This window comes from Triturus cristatus, chromosome 4_2, assembly GCF_964204655.1.
Source record: "Triturus cristatus chromosome 4_2, aTriCri1.1, whole genome shotgun sequence".
In the NCBI taxonomy this organism is placed as follows: Eukaryota; Metazoa; Chordata; class Amphibia; order Caudata; family Salamandridae; genus Triturus; species Triturus cristatus.
In genome coordinates, this window is record NC_140586.1 from 246,325,879 (window position 1) to 246,343,098 (window position 17,220).

Sequence of the window (17,220 nt, forward strand, 5' to 3'; positions counted from 1 at the left end):
TGGCACCTAGAGGTAATGCATCAATGGTGCCCATATATGGGCTAAAAGGGAGCAGTTAACAGAGTTAAGGTTCCTCAACAGTCACAACACCTTGTGAGGTATTAGTGAGAAGAGATTGGCTGAATTCTAGGGTCTGCAAATTAATAAATCCAAAGGATTCACCTGATATGAAAATGGAGGAAAGAAAGTACACCTCTTGTTAGTAAATCACTAGTAGATTCAGAAAGGTGCACTATGATAGTTCAATATGAGTGTGCTCTGCCCTTCTATCCAGTCGTCACTCTAATTGACACAATTGAAACAAGCCAGTTGCAAGTGCATTATCCAGTTGAGCAGATGTGGGCCATGCAGCATTGTCTGGAGGCAGCAGCAAGAGTGCAGCTGTCTTCTAGGCACATGGGATCGATGATGAGTGGGTCACAGGTTGCAGAAGGGACTCCTTTCAGCTGGAGTTGGTGGTTATCAATTCAATGGGTTGGTCCTCCCTGAGTTGAGGCAGCAATTTAGTCTTCTTCTGATCTCAGGTCCAAGTACTTCAGCTGAGTTGCTTGAAGATGCTTTGGTGCAGCAGCGGTTGCTCCGTTCGATCAGATGTACTCTTGGTCAGCACCTCTGCAGCTGCACAGTATCTCGGGCATGCAGTGGCAAATGCCTCATTTAAGTAGCTTCACTTCTAGCTGTGTAGATGACACAGCACATGCTGGACAAGTGCCAGCGGCCTACACAGGTTTCTTTTTCAGCAACCCAGAACACTTGGGCTCACTTTGGACAGATGCCATGCTTGCAACAGCAAAATCTATTCAGGTACACTTGGTGAGTGTAATGATTTAGCAATAATTTTCTCTTCAGGGGCGCAGAACACTCACGCACACTTTGGTGCAAATTCTATGGCTGCATCAGCAATGTCAGCAGGGTAACACACTTCAGCAGTGCCATGAGTCTTCCATTTTATGCATTAGAGACTGGCTGTGGGTTTGAAGCATGCCAGGCATGCTTTCTTGTGTCTCTGTCAGACGAACCTAAAGCACTAGTGTTTACTACAGTTGGCCACTCAAGTAGTCAACTCCTGCAGGGTTTACTTGCTCCATCTCTCTATTTCCAGACAGGAGCCTCTAGGCATTCCAGGACAAAGAGCAGCTCTTCTTTCAGGTCAGGCTCCAGGTGATATCCCCTCATCTTTGGGGAGTTGGCTGTCAGGCAAACACCATCTCTGGTTGCGCAGTATTCCCCAGGCTACTCTGGGGACCATCCCTTTCTTTGTCGAAGCGAATTTGGAACTGGAAGAAGTGGGTCAACAGCTTTCATTTTTCTACAGGTACAGCAAATTGTGAATGTATATTCTCTATCTGCACTTTCAGAACCAGGTTTAGTCAGTTCATGTATCCTTCTCAGGCTGTCTTCAAGACTCAGCCTTTGTCTAGAGTGATGCTCCTCAGAGTAGGTTTGTCTCCAGGTTGCAGTAGCCAAAACAGAGGCACAAAGAGGTGTCAGCACTCTTCACTTGGCTACCACAGTCACACCGGTCAGTAATCAGGAAGAGATACTAAAGGCTTTCTCCTTTCTTAAGGGGCCCTTCACACTCTCTATCCCCAGTATCCACCAAGTGACAGTATTTAGCGAGAATAATCAACAGCTCTCTACAGCAAACGGGCCTCACTGCATTTATAAGGATGCTTGTCTCCGGTTTCCCCTATTCCGTGTCCACGTACCTTCCATCCAGTGTCTGGAAGGTCAACAATATACTTCCTCTATCTGAGAATGTCATCTCACCTCAATCTTATTTTCATGATCAGGCTTGGACTTTCCAAAATGGAACCCACTGGGCTTCCTTCCTCTGGTTCACTCACACATTGTGAATGTGTGTCACTCACAGACCGCACACATACATACATACTCAAATGCACTCAGGATATCAGTGCAGGGTTCAGCTGTTGCACTGGAACTTTACAGCTGTGGGTCAGTAGGCTACACTACTGTGACACCAGTTAAAAGGTCTGGTTACACTAAGATCACTAAACATATGACATGCTACTGCCACAGTGCTACATGTTTGGACCTGTGACAGGGACTATAGGGCGAGCCCATCTGACATGGCCCACCAGGTATGGGGCAAGTTTAGGCCCAGACACACATGAAGACACAGGTCTAGGCCTTCGTGCAAAAATAGATTAGCATGAGGCTGGGGCAAAAATCCAATAAACAATATACCAGATACCAGCAGTTAGACACTCAGGTTGATGGACAAGAGTGTACACCATGCAAGGGACATTCATATACCAATAACCTAACACCAGAGTGTGAATCCTTACTTACTTACCGTACAGCACGCCCAAACCTTACCACCTCATTCTTTCTAATCTACTTACCACCTCTACATAACACAACATTCACTAATACCCTCCAGAACTCTGTATTAGCTATCATAATTGACTACTTTAATCTATGCAACCTAGAATGCCTGGTTTATCAGTACTGAATTCCACCTGACTGCAGGGAATTCTCTATGGGGCCGATTCACAGAACTAATCTGAGACAAAATCCTAAACTTACTACTTTTGGTATTCACAGAAGGCATTTAGTAGTAGTAAAGTTAGGATGTTGTCTTAAGTTTGACTTAAGACAGACTTAAGACAGACTTAAGACAATCTTAGGACAGACTTAAGACAGACTTAAGACAAACTTAAGACAAAATTAGGACAGACTTAAGACAGACTTAAGACAGACTTACGACAGACTTAAGACAAAATCCTAACTTTACTACTACTAAATGCCTTCTGTGAATACCAAAAGTAGTACGTTTAGGATTTTGTCTCAGATTACTTCTTTGAATTGGGCCCAATGACCTTAAAGTGCTCAACTTACCATAAGGGTAACACATGATATAGTCTACAATTTATACTCATGGCAGAGGATCTTATCTCAGTGAAAGGAGAACAGTCCATCGTACCGTTTACTTCAAATTAACAGTCTCAATGATGCCACCCCACTAAAAACACCCATTGGCACGAGGACAGCTTCCACTTTGTGAGTCAGTTACAACACCCTTGAGGTGTCTATAACTTTTCAAAGGTTGGGAACCACAATTTCAGTTGCAAACCATTGATACTTGTGATTTATATTCGCGATTAGGACGTAATAGCTCTTTCACACTACCTATTTGCAAATGGGAATGTTTTGCAGCATCATTTATGGTGTCACAACATAGAAACACAGCCCCTGCATGATTACTTCACCCTACATAACTGAATGTAGTCCACTTCAGGAGTCCAGCACTCCCAGGTATCTGGACAACAAGTCCACCCTGTAAACTCCACTTCTCTTCTGCAATCTTTTAAGAAGTTGAGATTATATCTATTTTCTCAGTATGGTATGTTACAATTCTCAGCGTGCGTCTTTAGTCACTTTGCAGATTTCATTTGCACCCTTGGGGTGTTGCCCACCTTGCAAAGCGTTTGCAGGTAAATAAAGAGACATTGTCATCAACATCAGTAGTAATGTGGAACATTGATTTTTAGTGGAAATGAAAGGTCCCTTGGGACAAGTGACTTGTCACAATAAACATGGACATTTTGTAATTTTAATTTAGTCTCTGGTGAAGGTGCTCACTCTGTTCTCCACTGCTTTTGCCCAAGCGTAAAAACTCAGTTTGAGTTAACAACTTACTGCTACTAAGGTCTATGTAACACCTGTGCTTGTAACTAATGGTGAGTATGTCTTATTTTTTCTCTCTTCTCGTTTCAGGACCTCATGCAGTTTCTATATCCCATCTCTCCACATGCCATAATGTATCTCTCTCTCTCTCTCTCTCTTTCTGTGTTTGATTGATAGATGACAAGCGATCACAGAAAGTGCTTATTTAAGAGCCGTCTCTGCTATAGATTTGAGCACAATTGTGTCTTAAATGGGTGAAGAGCTGGAACAATGGTATTTTACCACATTAGACAGCAGTCAGTGGTAAATGTTTGTTGTCACTGGAACTTTAAAGGAATGCAATGCTTTTGGCTGGAAATGTAGCAGTGTTTTTTTAAAGTAATTGAACAGCACAACAGAAAACAAAACCATAGCAAAACACAAAACAAAATAACAGCATAGCAAAACCATAGTGCCACACAAACACGATGCAAATACAACATATGATAACAGAGCAATAACACAATGCAATAATGCAGCACAAAAACACAACAGTAAAAAACACACTACACATCACCACCACAACAAAACTCAGAACAACAAATATGCACAAGTATTTTCATCACACATTACCACCTCTACAAATCTGCTTTCATGATATGGTGGTAAGAAGTGTTTGCACCACCCACTGTCTCACTTAACACTGAGGACATCCAATAGCAACACTTAAAAATGTTTTGTTCACTGGCCTTAATGTTTTCCCTTCTTTTTCCTCACGTTCCTTGCTGAAGCTGAGGAAAACGTATGGCGATGTCTTCAGCTTGCAGTTCTGCTGGGAAAACGTAGTGTTCATCAACGGGTTGAAGGCAGTGAAGGAGGGGCTCATTGCCAAATCCGACGACACTTCCGACCGCCCGCCTGATGTACTCACCAAACATTTTGGCTTCAAGGAGGACAGTTCAGGTTTGTGTCCCAGGCCATAGCTGTAGGAAATTGTAAAACTGCCTAAGGTCTTCTGTAGTAATTTGGCAATGACCACAACAACCGTAATTTGTCATGTCGCTAAACTCTCAGGATCGGATCCAAAAAAGCTATTTACATTTGTATGTTTGTTCTCTGTAGCACAGACCCTGTAGAGTAAAATCACTTTTTGGAAAGAAGTTGATCTAGGGAATGACTTTGCAAATAGCCTGTTATACCAGTGCAAAATCACATTCAGAATTCCCAAAAAGTTGGTTTAAGGAAATACTCATTCAAACATTTTCATGTAAGTCAATATATGAAGCCTAGACCACATATGATTGTCATTGGAAGTAATGCACATTTCGCTCAACTTCTTCTTAAAAATAGATTGAAGTCCTAAGTGCGAGCATGGCCTAACATTATTCATTTCAAGTGTTCATCCTGCTGCGTGACCTTCACCACCATGATTTCAAAATGTATGTCACTTCGGCAAAATCACAAAAAAGCTGTCAGTGTTATACCCAGGTGCGCAACGCCCATTGGGCTCAAAGGGCTTCAGCCCCTCCCCCCCCCCCCCCATTGTGTGTTGCAGCCCGGGCTGAGACAGCTTCCCGGGCACACCCCTGAGTACTTCACAGGACTTTAAAAGACCATTTGCTTGTTAATGAGGATTTGTTGTTTTTTCACCCCTTCTTAGAGCCCCTGCATCTCCACTCCCTATTGCTGGAAGAATTAGACCCCCCCAAAAAAATCTTGGCTCCCCCCCCCCCAGCGAAATTTGGCTCTAGTTGCGCCTCTGGTTATACCTAATGCAGTTATGTCTGATTGAAGTACCTGTCTATTGGCAGAATCAAAGCCCAATTCAATCTCAAGACATTTGAATGGGTTGAATTTCTAACACTAAATTCTTCCTACCTACTTCGGCAACATCCATATTTTGCCCTTTTGAAGCCACCAAATAGACATACTGTATTTTAACTGGAGAGTGATCATTACCAACATCTTATAATTGCAAGACTCAGACACGCCTCCCTTGATCAGTTTGGCTTAGGATAACTTTAGTTCTCTTTTGGCATTGATTGCTGTTGCTCAGTTCCCTTCAGCGATTACTTAATAACCATGTCATTCACATTTTTGATAAGCCAGCAAAAATATTTCCTCATCATCATCATGCTGTTTTTGGGTGTATCATTCTACCACTAGAGAATGCTTCTATTGGAATGAATGATGTGCATTGTTTTCAGGATCAGCATAAATTGTCGAGCTTCAATGCATTAATTACCTTGAAAAGATTTTCCCATCTAAAAGCACCACAGTTCATAGGAAAAACAAGTGCCTACTTGAAAGTGATCTATTATAATGGAAATGTACTTTATTATTTGTCAATACAAGGTATTTTATTAAAGAATAAATCCTGACAAGTATAACACTCATTTGCTTACTTATTTAGATCATACTTTAAGTAGTCATTAGTTTTTTATGAGGACTGAATTGGTTTTAGAGATGGGAGCCGCCTTTCCAAGATGGCTTATGTGACCCACGGTGGGCTTCACCTTTTTGTGCCTCAGTTGCAGCCTCTGGTGGACAATCCCATTAAAAGTCTCTAGCTGTGATTGAGCCATCTGTCAAAGCAGAAGCCCGTCTCCGCCTCAGCCTGGGAGACACTCAAGCCACTCCGCATCCAGCATCTGTGGTAGAAAGACTCCCATCATCATCACGGTACCAAAGAGAATGGGTGGATGTGAGCCCCAAAGGTTTCAGCCTGAGCTGGGACCAATAGGGGTCTGGAGCTACAGAGTTCCATGAGAAACCCGTGTGCATCATAAGCCCAGCCAGAGTGGAGCACGAATCTGTGGACATCAAGATAGGCCCATCAAATGTGGTAAGGGTCCCCGGATCTGTCTCTGACAGGGTTGCCCCTCAGTCTGAAGCATAGCTGTTAAACCGCTAAAGACACTATTTACTGGTTCACATGTTCTCTCTCTTCCAGGCCAATCTGTGCTACTCGTAGACTGAATTCCTGGTTGTTGGGTGCTCTGTGCCTCCTCTTCAGGGAGCAGTCACTGCCCCTTTGCCAGCACAAGACTCTACCAGACTGGGGAGTTCCCTGGCAAGCACTACTCTCCTCCTCTGGCAGGGCACAGTCATCACTTCTTGAAAGGCAGCGTGCCTTGCCACAGCCCACCCAGAGGCCGATGGCAGGGCATCTGCATTACCAAAAATACTCCTTCATGTCCTGGATACAGTGCCTATTGGAGCTGTTGGAGTGTCCCATGAACATTGTTATCGACACCATTGAAAGTGGGTTGAGAAACCAAGTCATGGCAGTGACCCCACTGACCCCTGCATAGCAAGCCTGAGCATCACCTCCTCTTCGCATGTGCCTGGTGCCCTTGGTCTTGTAGTAACTGCCCTTATCCTATCATATTTTGCCTACCTCATAAGTACACTGTTCTCCTTTGGACAATTGTCAGACTCTGTCCTGGCGAGATATATGTGTGCTCTGTACTTTTGGAAATATAAAAATTACCTTTTCAGAAAACACTATGATGTAACAACACATCTTAGAGTCTGTGAAGCTATCAGAATGTGTTAAGATCCAGGGCTGTAAAATGTTTCTGAGCCACCCACCCAGGTGGAAACCAATATGAAACACTTGTGCCTTTATCCTTTTGAGGGCAATAATAATTCCCAAGTATATCTACAGTCTCACCTATTTTTTCAAATTGTCCATTGTCACACTTCCTATCATGAATGGTTTGGTTGTATTGCAAATAGAAACATTTTGCTCTACCTCTGGCCCAGTTATACAATCTAAGCAAAATGTATCCTTAAAAGGCTTATGAATGGGATACGTAAGCTACACCAATGTGGCCTAGCGCAGGTTTTGAGTTTTGAAGCGCTAACTGGTCATAGTATTTGTGCTGATCTTGAGCCAGTTCTCGGAGGGCTCAGGATTTGTAGGGCAAGCACCTCAGCTGCATGCAAGAAACATGCACTCATTGTTGTTACTACGGGTGGAAGACCCCGAGTGGTCTTCGCCCCATTATTTCATAACCTCTGGCCATGCCAGGCCAAAGGGTGTTAGAGGGTACAGCTTCAGGGTCACCTCAGCATTGCGAGAGTGGTGCTGAGGTCACTACATCCCTCCCCAACTAGATATTGACCTGCATCTGAGTACTTGGCAAGCAAAGTATCTCAGTCTCTGGCTCAGCAGTAGATTCAGCCTCAGGTTGTAATGCTGAGGGTAAAAACGACTGCTACTGACCCCATCATTGGACTCATGTGGGGGGTTTGTGTCCATGCCGTCTCTGACCTCCGGTGATTTGAACTGAGGACAAGCAGTGGGATTTCCCTTTGAGTCAGGCTGCAGGCTCAGGCCACCCCAGTCAGCTTCTGCATTTTCAGAAAGGGTGATTTCTTGGCTAGGGCGATCCATGCTCTGGAACCACAACACATTCCTGGTTACAACTTCTCCCCCTTGCTTGGCAGTGATCATGGTCCCATTCACTCGTGAGACAGCCAAAATGCCTTGTTTGAAGGGCGTCCAGAACTTCCATCCAGCTCGTCGATTTCGTATCAACACTAGATCCCCAAGTAGGAGCTGTTGGGATTTGGCACGTTGTTTCAGGCTGACAAGTTAATTGGTCCGGTAGTGCCGGGCTTGGGTATTTGTTGGTTTATACAGCATTGGTGTCCACCGGCTGGACACAGGAATGGTGTCCTTCCGATGCCCATTGAGCATTATAGACCAGGGGGACCATTGCATGGTGTTCCTCGATATTCTCGCAGAAACTGATGTAGACGTATCTCAGGATTGGTGCCCTTCGCCACCGTGATTCGTAGCGTATTGTTCAGCGTATGCATAAACCATTCAGCTTCGCCACTGGCCTGGGCCACTGCGAGGTGATGCAGCAATGTCTTATACCGAGAGATGTAAGTAGGTCTCTGAAGTGAGCCCCATGGAACTATGGTCCTTTGTCAGTCTTTATCTCTTAGGGGTGTCCAGTACTGGGGCAACATTCGTGAACCCTGTAGACTCTATCACCTCAACTATCACCTCAACTATTGGATACATGGAGTAGCTGCAGATCATAACTGCTGTGATCCTTCTGTCTGGGAAGCTCCCAAAGTCGAGCCTTATCTGGGACCAGGGGATTGTGCATGGTTGATCGATGATGATGGGCACTGGTGGTTCTTGAGTACTCTAGAGTAAAAAAACAAGGGCCCCCTGCTACTAATGTGGGTTCCTAGGGCAGGGAAATTACTGTAATTGAGAGAAAACCCCTAGGCAACTGTGGATCTATGTAAAATATAAGATCTAGCAAAACACAGACATGATATTAAGGACTCAGTGTGTACATCAAATCATAAAATAATTCATTTATTTGATACAAAATGCTTAAAGATCATCTTAGGGGATATTTCAATAATTACAAAGAAACATACATACAATTACATCTCGACATAACTTAACCAAAAACAATACAAAAATTATAATCAAAAGGTAGCCATATTTCTAAAATGTAAGGATGAGTCATAATAACACAATTGCAGATTCAATGACTGGAAAACATAAAGTAAATCTAATGAATAAACAATTAGGTGAAGTGGCTAAATGGGCAATCTTCTTAATGGCAGAAGATTGACCAGTAATGGAACTCGTAATATGGCGGATGGGATATCCGTCACGTCTGTGATGGAGTAGCCCCTCCGCCAAACTCGTAATCAGGCCCCAGTAATGCACCCGGTACTGAACTGTGCAATTGAAGCTAGCCTTTTTCTCCTGTGAAGGGGTAAACATTTCAAGAAGCTTCTCACATGTTTTGACCCTGTGTGCTCTGTCGCTCTTTATCTTATTATGTTACCGTTTAACACATGCTATTGGAGAATACTTCTCTCCATTTGCCTTAGCCTTAGCTGACTTGTTTCAAACCTGTTTCCTTGCATTCAATGTGCTTTGATTTTGGCAGTCTCGCTTCATGAGGTGGAGCCACGTCCCTGAATGTTTATGTATTGGTTTACTCATACTGAATTTTGGATCTGATGTGGGCGACCAAGACTATAGATGTGACCATAGCGGTGTAGTGACCATCTAAGTTCTAAGTCACCTACCTCAGGTCCCAAAAGACAGTTTTTAATCTTATGTTGGGGAGTAGTTTCAATAAAAAGTTACCTTACATCCCACAACACAATTTTAAGCCCTTCATCAATGTGTGGAAACATTCTGTCACTCACTAAACATATTCCCAAAACTTGTCATGGACCTCAGCTCGAGGCTGGAAGCGGATTCGTTGATGAAGCATGTCACTTAAAAGTGGGTGAGAGTAGAGCGTTCTCTAAGAGTAAGGTCTTCCTTCATATACAGCAGGGCACGATAAAGATGCGTCAGTTACAATTTTTCCAAATAGGACTGAATCATACTTTATTCTCTGTTGAGGTAGGGTGTTTACATATATTCAAATCATTTATATTGTGCCTTCCCCAAAATTACTTATGTAGTTCCCGTATGGCCAAATAAATAGCCTGAGAGATAGACAGACGGACACTGATACCACAACATAGGTGGAGGGGAGGAAGAGAGTGAAATGAAATGATAGAGTGACAATATAAAATCCAAAACAAGAGCACCAACTTGACTCAAGGTAGGTGAAACTCCAGTTTGGTGAATTCACAAATTGAGAAACCATTATCCTTCAAAATGTGAGTAAACTGGACACAAAAGCATCAGGAAAAAACAGAAGGGAACCGATAAGAAGACAAATGTCAGGAATTGTAGAAATGTAAAATGTATTTATTTATTTGATTTCCACATTTATATATTTAATAAATAATTTATTTTAAAAGTGCTGTGGGCACCCAGGGCCATAATGACACTAATTATCAGGGTGTATTTTATCAGAGATGTGCTAGGGCATAGACAGGGAAAGATGTGTAAGGGTACAAATGGGTAAGAGGTTCCAGGATATAGGTGTGTTAAATGCAATTGGGTATAGGTAGGGTTAGAGATTCTGGGGTACATTCAGAGGTAGATTTACAATGGTGTAGGTAGTCAGAGAGCAGCCATTGTATTGGTAGAAGTAGAGGTACAAGGAAATACGTATAAGCAGAAGTAATTTGATGTATTTCGGAGTAGCAGTGAGATATTTTAGGAAAGCGCAATGGTATTAGGGTATAGACAGTGGTTAAACTAGTGCAGGATAGTTAGGTGTATCTGTACTAGATTATAGGTTGAAGAAGTATGGTTTAGGGGGGCAGAGGTAGACATGAGAACATATAATGTATAATGCTATAAGAAGGGATAAAGGTAGTAAAGTATTGGAATGGGCGACAGTAAAAGGGTAGGAATAAACTATTAGGAGTATTTGGGGATAAGTAGGGGTTGAAGTACTATGGTATGGCTAAAAATAGGGGTACAGGTAAGGATGGTGCTGCAAAGATGTAACTGGGTAGGAGTAGAAAGCTATACATTGGAGTAGAGGTACAATGGGATGGGTAGGAAGTAGAGAAACTAGGTTGTAGGTAAGAGAAGTGATAGTAGGCTAAAGAGAGTGGTAGAGGTTCTAGCGCTTAGAAAGGGGGACGACAGGTACTAAGATATAGTCATTCAGAAAGCATGGGGTTACTGAAGAAAAATACTATTGAGTGCCAAGAGAGGGGGGACTGTCCAGGTATATAGAGAACAACAAAGTTACATCGAGGGATACAGGAAGGTGAGAGAAAGGAAGAATGAGGCTGGGAGTTCAGTCATAAACCAGAAACAAAGATCCATATGATCCTTGGGAAAACATTCTGCATGAAGGGCGTTTACTAGGATGGATTCAACATCCTGGGAACTCCATACATTTAAAAACAAATTGAGAAAACAGGTTCTCAGGACAAATTTACTCAACAACAGGTTTCCTTAAATCTGTTTTTCTCCATATCACATTCAATTAGATACCCAAGTATCCGACTGGCTTTTAATAATAACACAGACAATTCCTTTAACCAAAATCACCCCTGTGTATCACAGTACCTTGTTTATAACCTAAGGATTCTAGAAATCAAGCATTCTTTAGTTGAATGTGAATCTCTTTTATAAGATTAAGATTAGCAGGTTCTTGGAGGAATAATCTTGCACCAGTTGTCTTGAGGGGGACTTGAGCTTGTCATAAGCACCTGCTGTGATGAACCATGGCATAACAGAAATCTGAGCACACACAAAAAAAGCAATTTGGATCAGCTTTGTAGGCTGTGCATTATCATATAATACTTGTCGTAAGTTAATAAGGTATTTGGATCTGGAGTAACTTGATGGGTGCATTACATTTCTGTTTGGAAATTCCATTTTTCAGGTATTTGAATCATGTAGTGAATTACCAATTGGACCATGAAGACTGTGAAATCAGACCCACTTGTTGTGTTATTGATGATTTTTAATTTCCTAAGCTTCCCAATAATGTAAGAAAGTTGATTAAAATGTTATTTGACTGTTTATCATGCAGATGGCCTTAGCTCCTCATCCTTGTCAACTCAAACATAACATTTAGCAACTCTTTTGAGGCAATAGCTAGAATCTTTGTATTTTTACTTAACATGATGTTTGTCTTACAGGTAGCATCTTTAATAGGTAACATTTCTTCAATTTTATTACTATGCTTTTTCCACATAGGAAAAATTGCTATTAGTGTTGTCTCCAGATCCAGTTCCATGGAGGAATAGAGATCTGTCCTAACTTTTGTGCAGACGAAATTTCAAATTTTAAGAAAGACAATGAGGTGTAATATACAAATATCTTAATTTTCATCTCGCTATTGCTGCATCTGAACTTGTTGATAAACAACACATTATGATGTCACTGTCCCAAAATAAGAATCAGCCACATCCAACAAACTATTCTTTCATTGAAGGCGATGGTAAAAATGAGAAAGTGACCCCATAAAGCAAGCAAATTGTCAGTAGTAGATGCATCGACATACAAGAATAATCACATGAGTCCAAACAGATGGCACTCCCCTTGGTGAAGAAGAGATGAGCATCCGTGAGGACTAAACTAGTCACAACTACAAACTGCATAACAATGTCATCTTTATGTTGGATCTTAGGAATGGGATCCAAGCAAGACTGCAAACAGTAGCCAGTAGTTCCAAACTGGCACCCAGGCCAAAGTAGAGAATGCAAAGTTGCACAATCTAGGGAACACTAAATCAAAGGTATTCCATTGAGGAAACATCTTGCAAAAAGGATCAAAGACAGAGAACATCATGTATAGACAACCAACCCTGAGTGAAAAGGGTGACATGGGGAAGCCATTCAAAGAGGAAACAAGCAGAAACAGGGGCCAAAAAAGCCAAAGAAAAAAACTTGAGAAATTTGAAAGAGAAAAAAGCGTAAAATGAGCCAAGAATAAATGTGTGCCATCCGATACAAAGCGAGAGTCAAGAGGAAAACCAAAATCAACAAATGAGTCTGAGTGAGAAAAGCTACATGAGTTCAGGATGCTCCTGTAAGATGGAGGGCAAGGAGTAGCTATTGGGAACTGAGAACAACACTGCAAACAACATGACACACATAAGAAAAAACCCAAAAGGTTTAGGGACGTTATAGTTAGGCTCAGATTTCACTTGTACAAAACCAGTGAAAGTCAGAAGTTATAGTTACCTGACCTAACAATAACTTACGCCCCCGCAATGCACTGCTTATGACCTCACATATTACATCACTCATGACATGGTCAGTGACATCACTGATGACATCATCCAGTGAATGTAAGTTTTTTCGAAGAGTTTATGATTGTTCAACAAATATACTAGCTAGTTAAATTAGTATACTAGGTGCGCTACTAATGAGTGATGCTGCTTGTAACATATATTATGTGAGTTGCTGTGTGACTGTGTGTATCTGTGTGGGTGTCTAGGTGGCTATATGGGTGTGTGAGTGGCTATGTGAGTGGCTGTATGGGTGTATAGGTGGGTGTGTGACTATATGTGAGTCACTTTATTGGTGAGCGAGTGGCTGTATTGGTGAGTGAGTCGGTGTGTCAGTGGCTGTGTGGGTGAGTGAGTGGGTACATGGGTGACTGAATGGGTGAGTAACTGAGTGTCTGAATGTCTGTATGATTGAGTGACTGGGTGTGTAAGTGGCTGTATGGGTGAGTGAGTGAAAGTTTTAGTGACTGTTTAAGTAAGTTGGTTTGTGTGTGGCAGTATTGGAGAGTGATTGTCTGTGTGAATGGCTGTGTAAGTGGTTGTGTGGGTGTGTGAGTGAGTGTGTGACTGCTTGTATGGGTGAGTGAGTAGCTGTGTTGAGGGGCTGTATGGGTGAGTTAGTGAGTGTGTGAGAGGCTTTATAGGTGAATGAGTGGGTATGTGAGTAGCTGTTTGGCTGAATGTGTGGCTGCATTAGTGGTTGTGTGGGTGAGTGACTGCAAACTTGCCTGCGCGGCACTCCTTGCCTGGAGCTTCATCAAACCCTGCCTCGGCCCACATCCTGGCTCAGCGCTGTTACCTACTTGACATCACCAGGGGCCACTGCATGCCGCGGCTCTTCCTGGCGGATCTCCTCGCCTCACCCTGCCTTTTTGAACCTGCTTGAACCTTCTTGCCGATGGTACCCTGCTGTCTGAGGACTGATCCGCGCCATTCGGAGGGATGAGCATCGAGTGGGGCGGCGTGCTCCGTTGAGTACCCTCCACTGGCGAGGCCGTCGGAAAGCGAATTCCCTGAGGAAAGCCCCGGTGCAAGCACGGGGGTGAGTGAGCAGCCTCTCGGACGGAAGGCGTAAGTAGCTGGCGAGGTCTGCACATCATACACATCGGGCCAGGGCTGCAGGCTGAAGAGGCACGATGTGCCGCCCGGGGTCTGTGCTTTCCCCCGCTGCGCCCGTAGAGACTGCACTCCTCGAGGGCAGATGCCCTAGCGAGACGACCCATGCCTGGCGGGACATCGGAAGGGGTGAGCATCGGAAGCCCCCGGCCAGGTGCATATCGGTACCGGTGTGCAGGGCGCAAGGTGGCTGGGGTGACGGGGCTGAACATCGGAGGCTCAGAGAAGGCCCGAGTGGGCCGGCGGATGTGGCTACCTCTCCAGCACATGGTGAATAGTGGACGCGCTTCGAATTTCTAGGCCTGCCGTGAGGTGAACGGCCTGGATTTCTTTTCTTTCAGCCATCCATTTAGCATATCACCGTCGTGAGGGGAACGGCTTTTGCTGCTGGACAAGCTCATTGCACTGCAGGCCACGAAATTACACTACCCACAGGCCCTGCATAGCGCCGAGGATCGGCGTCATTAGAGGGCGCCAGAAGCCCTCTTAGTCAGCGCGGGGCCACCCCTCCAACGAGTCCTGATGGGTAAGCCCAAGCATCTGGGTAACTCTGATAAGGGGAGTCTAAAAGCTAAAATACCCAGAAAGTCACCATCTATAATTTCTTACCTGACTTCGGCCGTGGGTGCCCTGAACAAAGAAATAGCAAACGCGGAAAAGGAGTTAGGCTTGGACACAAGTGAAGCCCCTGGGGAAGGGATTGAGGTGACAGTTTCTTCGGCATCTGCCCCCCGTACCCCTGGACCCGGTGGTATTGATTAATGCCCCCAATTTAAAGAGTGATTCTTTACCCCTTGATATGGCCGGTATAGATGGTGTGGTTAGCCTCCAGAGAGCATGTACTTTGGCATGTGATAACCCAGAAAGGGCTCCCTTGGAGGGGACTACAGGAGTAAAATGCTCTAACAAAAAAGCTATAAAGCGCTCCAAGGGCCCTAAGAATAGCACCTCCAAGCCCTGTCAGGGAATTGATGAATCTATTCAACAGACTCTGCGGTCCCTTATTGAGGATATTTTTAGCTCTAGATTTGAATTAATGTTGACCACTATTGCTAAGAACATAATTGACACTATGAACTCCTGTGTGGCTGATCTAAAAAAGAAATGTGAACGTTTAGATACTATAATGGAATCCCGCTTGAGAGAAAAATCGTGCTCCACGGAAGACAATATTGCTGTGGTTCCAGCTGCTACTAGACCAACTATTAGAGGGAATAACCAATCAAGTTACTTGTTGCCATTCTCGGGGGGGGGGGGGGGAGGGCGTTACGTCAAATTCAGGGGATAGGCCGGGTGTCCCCCATATTCTGAGCCAAAGGGATTCTAATGTTGTCCCCTGTACTGTCACAATGCAATCCAGAGGGTTGTCTACAGCCCTCAGGGGGAATTTTGAACACCATAAGAGCCCCATACTTTATAACAACAATAGGATCGACCTGCCCCCAGAAGCTACTTCTTTGGTCGCTGTCCTTGTTGGGGTTCCCTCCTTAGTTTGTCCAGAAAAAGAGTCAACAAATGGTTTGCTGCGTAAAACAAAAAATTGGTGTAATCAATATTGTTCAGGTCTCCCTGAGATCTCAGATCATATTATTATGGCTAGACGGGTGTCCTGGGTGGGTAATCATCCCAAACAAGTTTCTGGCGACTGTATTATAGTCAACTTTAATAAGCCAGACATAGCGGACAGATTGTTTTGGGATGCTACCGACCTAAATGGGGGTGGCATAAGGGCTGTCCCGCTGGGTTATTTTTATCCACCAACAAGTATAGGTTATCCTCCTAATAGGTTAAAGGCCAACAATACCTCCCATCCATTGTTGCACCCGCCTCGACCCCCAAGCATTGTCTCTAGCCCTGCAAGTATGTGTGGGGTTGGAGCCTCATTTCTTAATACCATGGGTGTGTGGCTAGGACCTAAGGAGGAGGGACTACCATTGTCAAATAGATTCTACCCATTGAGCCAGTTGGAGGCAAATGATTGACTTTTGGTGAAAGAGGGTAGCTTATTTGTACCTAGCCCTAATGTCTTGGTTGGCATTGATCCTGGGAATGAGATCTGTTTACCTGAATGTCTCATATTAATTATGTCCGAGAGGATACTGGTGATGTAAATCCAATCAATTGTAAAATTATTAGCTGGAACGTTGCGGGCATAAGAAGTAAAAGAGACAACCCTCACTGGCTAGACTTCATAAAAACATTTAATATAATTGCCTTTCAGGAAACTTGGGATAGGGGGAATCATTTTTGGTTGGATGGTTTTAGTTCTTATCTCTTACCAGCCCGAGCTGCTCCAGCAGGAAGAGCAAAAAGTGGTCTTATGTTACTTTTGTCCCTGAATTTAAGGGGTTCCACAAAAAGGATTGACATAGACTCCTTTAACTGCTTAGCAGTTGAAATATGTTCCCTAAACTATCCCAAGATACTTATTGTGAATTTTTATAATTGTGGGGAGAATAATTTCAGGAACCAACATTTGAGTATTCTAAAACTTTTTCTTGAAAATTACAGAGTAATGCAAACCACTTTGTACTATGTTGTGCTTATGGGTGATTTCAATATACATCCTTGCGATTCGCACTGCCATATTGAAGATGATCTTGGTTATAACTTTGCAATGACCCCCCATTTTGAACATTCAGAGCGGGGGGAGGGCTTAGAGTCTCTCTTGTCTGAAGCTGACTTTTTTGAACCCGGTTTTGCAAATAACCTTGAGCGGTGCCCTACGTTTAAATCTACAGCCAGAGACACCATTATTGATTATATTTTTTTGTCTCCGATGTTATTAGATAAAGTAGTTTTCTATAATGCCAGGGAATCG

At 43.5% G+C, this 17,220-nt stretch overlaps 1 protein-coding gene across 1 annotated transcript in view; it reads left to right on the top strand.

Moving 5' to 3' along the window:
* LOC146833563 (cytochrome P450 2D15-like) overlaps positions 1-17,220 on the top strand; it is a 489,075-nt gene that overhangs the window by 41,615 nt on the left and 430,240 nt on the right. Inside the window, exon 2 of the mRNA XM_085601418.1 lies at positions 4,422-4,593. Coding sequence (XP_085457544.1) covers positions 4,422-4,593 — 172 coding nt within the window. The remainder of the gene's footprint in view (positions 1-4,421; positions 4,594-17,220) is intronic.